The sequence below is a fragment of the Pempheris klunzingeri genome, chromosome 12 (assembly GCF_042242105.1).
Source record: "Pempheris klunzingeri isolate RE-2024b chromosome 12, fPemKlu1.hap1, whole genome shotgun sequence".
Classification (NCBI taxonomy): domain Eukaryota; kingdom Metazoa; phylum Chordata; class Actinopteri; order Acropomatiformes; family Pempheridae; genus Pempheris; species Pempheris klunzingeri.
The window spans coordinates 22725849-22733159 of record NC_092023.1 but is presented as its reverse complement, the minus strand read 5'-3'; the positions used below and the strand labels follow the sequence as shown (position 1 = coordinate 22733159).

At 42.3% G+C, this 7311-nt stretch overlaps 1 protein-coding gene across 1 annotated transcript; it reads left to right on the top strand.

The window, feature by feature from the left end:
• The first annotated feature begins 2826 nt into the window (after positions 1-2826).
• tlx1 (T cell leukemia homeobox 1) lies at positions 2827-7311 on the top strand. Its single transcript, XM_070841405.1, has 3 exons — positions 2827-3247; positions 4971-5208; positions 7101-7311. Exons 1-3 carry the CDS (start codon positions 2827-2829, stop codon positions 7309-7311), a joined length of 870 nt encoding a protein of 289 aa, XP_070697506.1.

Below are 7311 nucleotides of genomic sequence, written 5' to 3'. Positions count from 1 at the left end.
CACCACCGGTAAAACTGTTGACAGGACACCTGCAGCTACAGACACTGTGAATGATTACATTTGGTATTCTATGTTTTTAAAGACAGGGATTTAATCTTAGTAAAACTGTCAGAACCTGTCAAAACCCAGGGAAGTCTTTTTGTCCGAATGCTGGCCAGAGGCCTGATGGGATGTACTCTACTGCACATATTCAGTGGGCCGTGTACCTTAACCTGCAGTCCAACGCAGCCCACAAGCTAGACCTTTTTGGCAGATGCACCAGATAAGCAATTCTTATTGGACCGAATAGTTGCCGGTTTCAGTCCAATATCCACCACTGGTGCAGCAGAGACTAATGTACAGTAACCAAACTATTTGAATTTTAATTACATTTATTATTATTAACACTCTGAAAAAGATTTGTTTATCTGCCTATAGTAGATAATTTTTTTTACTATGAATTGTATCAAAACACTCTAAAGAAGTGTCTTGATTCAAACACTTCATCTCTAATTGTCTAGATTTTTTTTTCAAAAGCTGTGTTTGAAATGGGCCGTTTACAGCCGTAGTGAGTTTTACCTAAAAGTGAGCGGGACGTTTATTTGGACCCAAAGCACCATCAGCTGCACAACAGTGCTGCAGGTCTGAAAGGGGCTCCAGTCATTTTGTGGCACCACAGTTTAGGCTGAGTGTCTGATGGACCTTGGCAGCCTCAGCCACTGGGATCATTCGGCCTGGAGAGTTTATGCTGCTTAAAAAGACGAGAAATCAATAAGTGTTTGAAGTGAAGAGATCTTTTTTTTTCCAGCAAAACCCCATAAGGACATTCAAGCTGCTGGAATGAATATGGCCACTTGATAATTGAGTTTGAAAAGATGCTAAAGTCAGTGTTCCTGTCAGGCGCGTTAGGCCCACAGCCTCTAATGGAACCTAGTATTATTATTATCATTATTGTTTATTATCATTATTGTTTATTATTATTATTATTATTATTATTGTTGTTGTTGTTATTATTATTATTATTATTATTATCATCATCAATATTATTTATTATCATTATTTATCATTGTTATTATTATTATTATTTATTATCATTACTATCATTATTGTTTGTTATTATCATTATTTATCATTATCATTATCATTATCATTATCATTATTATCACCAGATATTACACCTTTGATCACAGACTCACTTTCTTGATGTAGAAACCTCAAGCTGTAAAACTGTAAAAATGCCTTTGGAGCAAATAGTTTGGTGTTAAATAATAATAATTATTTGTGTGCCAACAATAATTGGTTCGTCTTGTGATCATACATCCAGCACAGCTTCTCTGTCCTGGTGGGTGGAAAACAGCAGCTGTCTGTCTCGTGCACAGCTCAGTGCTGCGCTGCATTCCTCCACTGCTGCATTTCACCTCAGTAATTTCGAGGCTTCTTGCAGCCCTGGTGTTCATCCGCAGCACAGCCGATAGGTGCGGGTTAGGGTTATTAAAATTTGATGTCGGTCATTTGGCCAATGGGAGCCGTTCAAAGCATATCAAATATTAATTCTTTAATGCCCCATGTGAAGTAATTAAGTCCCAAAGGCATTTAGAAAGAGAGGAAATCAATGAGCAATGGTTTAATTTTTCATTTAATTGTTGTGGAGTTGGTGTGTTGGTGTTTCCTTAAAAGGAACAAACAGCGGGTCGTTATTTATGATCTACGATTAAACAAAGTTGCATCCATTTATTACGGCACAGTGACCCCCCCCCCCCCCCCCCCCCCCCCCTCATGTCCGGATTCATTAATGTGTTTAATGAATGTATCCTCATGCTAAACCGTGACTGATCATCTATCTGTACCATTCAAACCTCTGTTTCACCCTGAAGCTGTGGCTGCTGGTCTCACAGCAGCATCCGTGTGTGTCACCACCCTGAGCATGAATTAATAATGGCCCCCGCTCCGCATCACCAAATGAGACCACATTAAACATCAGTGCTGTTTTCCCTGATTTACTTTACAGTTTGAATTCATCAAGGTTCCTGCACTCCTCCAGCTTGGATCCTTCAGGCTTCACTCGGTGTATTGAATGAATGCTATTTAATGGCGCTCGAGCTGGATAAGGTCAGTAATGTTTCTGATGCTCTGGGGAAGCTTCACCATCAGCTGGGGGGGGTCCAGCCTGCACATCCATATGATACAAAGCAGTGTGGACTGGACAGAGTGGCACTTAGAACAGCTTTCCTCTGGTCTGAGTTTCCAGTGCGCAGCTGCAGGAGAAATAACCAGAATAAAAGTCTAAGCATCAGATACTCAGCTGGAGGAAGTAGTGAGTGTTAGGCCCGGTCCTTTAGGTGGCCCAGGAGAGAGAATCCTAAAGAATTACATAGAATCGCTGTAAAATAAATGTGTGCAGCTTCAGTCATTTGGAACCCGATTAGAAAGAATGTAAAAATGAATATAAAAAATATTAGGACACGGTGTGTGTGTGTGTGTGTGTGTGTGTGTGTGTGTGTGTGTGTGTGTGTGTGTGTGTGTGTGTGTGTGTGTGTGTGTGAAGCACATAAACCCCACTGGCCGTGTCCAGCTGGTGATCAGTGTGTTCTGAGGAGCGCTCACACACTCTCTGGTCTCCGGGCCTAAAAGTCGGTGTGAAGCTCGCGCTGTCTGTTTGCCACCTTGATTGATGTCCTCGTGGGGAGGGGTGGGGGGGGGCAGTCCAGCCTCGCTCTCCTGCATGTGCACACAGACACACTCACACACTAGATAACGACCGGAGCTCGAGCGCATCCAGCCCAGACGGGAGAGTCCAGGCAGCGGCGCGTGGAGCGACCTGTGTTCCTCGCGCCGGAGCGGGAGGCCATGGATCACTTCGGGCTCCTGGGGGCGCATCATGTGGAGCCCATCAGCTTCGGCATCGACCAGATCCTCAACACCGTGGAGCAGAGCTGCATGCTGGGAGTGAGGATGCACGAGCCGGACTACGGCCCCGGGGCCTACAGCGGCGGCGGCGGCGGCTTCTCGTGCGCCAACAGCGGATATAACGGCTCCGCCAGCTCGTGCGGGGTGGGCTCCCTCGGCGGGGCTTATCACATGAACATGGGTGTGAATGCGAGCGGCACTAACGTGAACGCCGCCGGGGTGATCCGCGTCCCCGCGCACCGGCCTCTGAGCTGCGGGAACCCCCCCATCCCTCCGGTGAGCGGCACCGTCGGCAACCTGAACGCACTGACCTTCCCCTGGATGGAGAGCAACCGGCGCTACACCAAAGACAGGTTCACAGGTAGGGGGGGGGCGACACGTGGAATAAGAAATAAAAAAAATAATAAAACAAGAGGACAAAGAATAGAATGTTACTGAGAAAACAGCAACATTTATTATTATAATTGTTGTATTATTATTGTTAGTATTATTATAATTATTATTATTATTATTCGGTCTAATTATTAGATGTTGATTCAAAGATTCCTTATTAAATATTATAAATATGAATACATTCATATTTAAGGATGCTTTCCTGGTGTGAGCTGCTTCTAGGATTTCTCAGGCTGACACTAACTAATGACAGAATCAAAGCTCATGTAAGTGGTGTAAATGTAGAATCTACATTTTTGAAACCTTAATAATAACATAAAAAAATCGATTATAATAATAACGAAAGTAATAATATTATCATTATCACTTGAATGGTTAGTCATTGGTTTGAGTCATAAATGGTTCAATCTTATTGGTGTAAAAATAATAACAATAATAATAACAAGAATATATTATTATTATTGTCGTTATTTCTATTATTATTATTATTATTATTATTATTATTATTATTACCATTATCATTATCATTATCATTATTATTATCATAATTATTATCATTATTATCATTATCATTATTATTATTATTATTACATGATTCAACCATTTATGACTGAACCTAAAGAGAAACTTGGTTTGTTCTGCTGTAACTTCTGTTAATGTCAGAGTTGGTAGACATACAGTGTGTGTGTGTTAAAGGATATATAGTAATAATAAATAAGAGTTCAGTGTAATTAATGAGAGCGATCATTGAGAGGCAGAAGCTGCTAAATGTCCTCTTAGTTTGCGTAGTGCAGATCATGTATGTTTCTATGTTACTAAGCAGTGATCTTAGTCCAGTGTGGCTCGGTGAGGCTGAAGGTAGTATTCTGTCAATGTGCTCATGGTTTCTGCTGTGTGTCAGAGGGCGAGCTGCTCCTCTTGGTCTCAGCTCTTACAGCTCTTTACACCGTACCCACATCATGTAGGATGTCACACATGAAGACTTTACGGACTTGTTGTTATAATACTGTTGGGTTATTATTACACACACAAACACACACACACACACACACACACACTAAAGGTGTAAATGAATGTGACTTACATTACTGACAGTCCTACGCTGTTGTTTCTGGGGCAATAAGGGCAGAGACAGTGTGCTGTATACACACTGTTGCCCATAAAGTTGGAATAATTGTTCAATCCCCCCAGTTTAGTTAAAGCCTGAACACACAGTCTGCAAAGGTTCATTGTGACATGTTTGGAAGAGTTTGATCAATAAAGTTGAGAAGATATAAACTTTATTTATCAAGAATAAATCACATTGTCACAATCATTTCATGAGAAGAGGTGAAAAACATTTGATTCCAACTTTATGGGCAACAGTGTACAAGAGCACCTTTTTACTCCCAATGAACATGAACTCTCCTGTTATTGAAGGTGCTTAGAGCCAAACATGATAATGGTGCTGTGCTGCTGCCACTCTGTCAGTGCTCTCTTCTTCAGTTCCTGTCTGGTTGCCCTGCATGCCTGGCTTTGACATGTCATATCCTGTTCTGTCCTGTCCAACCTTTTCTTCCCTTTGCTGGTCTGTCCTGTCCTCCTGTCCTGTCCTCCTGTCCTCCTGTCCTGTCCTGTCCTCCTCTCCTGTCCTCCTGTCCTGTCCTATCCTATCCTCCTGTCCTCTCCTGTCCTCCTGTCCTCCTGTCCAGTGTCTCTCTCACCCCTCACTGTAACACGTCGCGTAGGTCATCCCTACCAGAACCGGACGCCTCCAAAGAAGAAGAAGCCTCGCACGTCCTTCACGCGGCTACAGATCTGTGAGCTGGAGAAAAGGTTCCACCGGCAGAAGTACCTGGCGTCTGCTGAGCGGGCCGCTCTCGCTAAAGCCCTGAAGATGACCGACGCTCAGGTCAAAACCTGGTTCCAAAACAGGCGCACCAAATGGAGGTGAAATATTGTTTCATTTGACGGGACGTGGCTCTTTTTCCTTTCATCAATGCATTGTTATCTCCACAGTATCTCTAGGGCCACTTAAGAGGCCCTGCGGTCTTCATGGAGGGCTGGAGGCCCGTGTCAGAGGTCCTCCACTGGTTTTTAAAGGGACCCAGAAGGTCTCTTTGGACCAAAAATATTTTAAACTGACTGTTATGTTTACGAAAGCACAACAAAACACAAGATAGGTAATGACTTTTCCTCTCCCTCCCACCACTGGGGCTAATGTTCCTGTGACCTTCACTGCACTCAAAACAAACTATGAGCAAATATTATTCATTTGACCACTTAATTTGCACAGCTTGCTGAAACCAAGTGAGTCTGAAGTCCTGTTATCAATGCTAAAGGATTTTTGAGGGTGTAGTTTGTGTTGCTGTTGAGCTGTACTGCAGTACACTGAGATGTGTTATTTAGCCTAAGTGGGATGGACAAAATAATAGAAGCATCAGTCATGATAGGGGGGGGGGTTTCTAGGAGGACTGCTGCATCAGACTGCACTTACTCCAGCTGACTTTACCTGATACACTGGGTGGAAAAAATCTCTTTCATGTGTCTGTTGTGACTGTTGGTATGAAGCCTCACATGCACCAGAGGACTGGATCAGGATATTGTGCCACGTTAAAACTGAGTAGAGTGTGAGCAGCTTCAAATAGTTCCTGTGGCTGCTTTGAAAAAAGGAGGAAACGTGCTCATTTGTTTCTTAAACTATAAAACCAGTTTTGGCAAATGATTTCGTTAAAAGAAATATGGATGAATAAAGGATGATGGTACGGTTCAAACATTTTCATCAAGGAAATAAAATACAGTCCGTCACATTATAGACCTGTTTGGATGCTTTATACAAATTGATTTAGATTTATAGATGATTCAACATGTTCCATAGATGAAATATACAGTTTCTCTCATCAGGCCTATAGAATAGTGTTCTCATAGATAATAAATAAATAATAATAATAAGACTGTCGTTTTATCTCCATAGTTTTTAAAACGGGAGATTTTTTTTTCATAATTCTTTAATAAAACAAAAATAGGGTTATGGTTAAGATATTGTGCATTATTTCTGTATTTAGAAATAATGGATCAGAATGACTATGTATTACTAGTACTATATGCACTACTATATATATATATATATATACTGTATATATATACACACACACACAGTATATATATATGTATATGTGTGTGTGTGTGTGTGTGTGTGTGTGTGTGTGTGTGTGTGTGTATATATATATATATATATATATATATATATATATATATATATATATATATACTGTTGCCCGTAAAGTTGGAATAATTGTTCAATACCCCCAATTTAGTTAAAGCCTGAATCCACAGTCTGCACAGGTTCATTGTGGTTTAAGTTTCACTGTGACATGTTTGGAAGAGTATACACTATATACACTTATACACTTTATTTATCAAATCACATTGTCACAATCATTTCATGAGAACATGGGCAACAGTGTATATATATATATATATATGTATATATATATGTGTGTGTGTGTGTGTGTGTGTGTGTGTATTACTATTACTGTTATTTCATTATTTCTGAAGAAATAATGATCGTATGAGGAGAGAACAGCAGAAAATGATGATGATGATGAAAATGATTTTACCGTCTCTTCAGCCTCCATCCTGTGAACACAGCCACGGCCCCACGGCCCCACGGCCCCACGGTGCTGTCTGCGGCCCGGGGGGGGGGGACAGCACCAAAGCTTCGATGTTGTAATAGTTCACACATTGTTGGCCTTTAAATGATAAATGAAAAGAGTGTCTCACAGGAGGAGATCCAGTGAGACACCTCCTCCATCCTGTCTGTCTCCCTGTCTGTGGTGCAGGCGGCAGACGGCGGAGGAGCGCGAGGCGGAGCGGCAGCAGGCCAACCGGATCCTGATGCAGCTGCAGCAGGAGGCCTTCCAGAAGACCATCAACCAGCCGCTCACCCCGGACCCGCTGTGCCTGCAGAACAGCTCTCTGTTCGCCCTGCAGAACCTGCAGCCCTGGACCGAGAACACCGGCAAGATCGGCAGCGTGTCGGCCTGCGAGTAG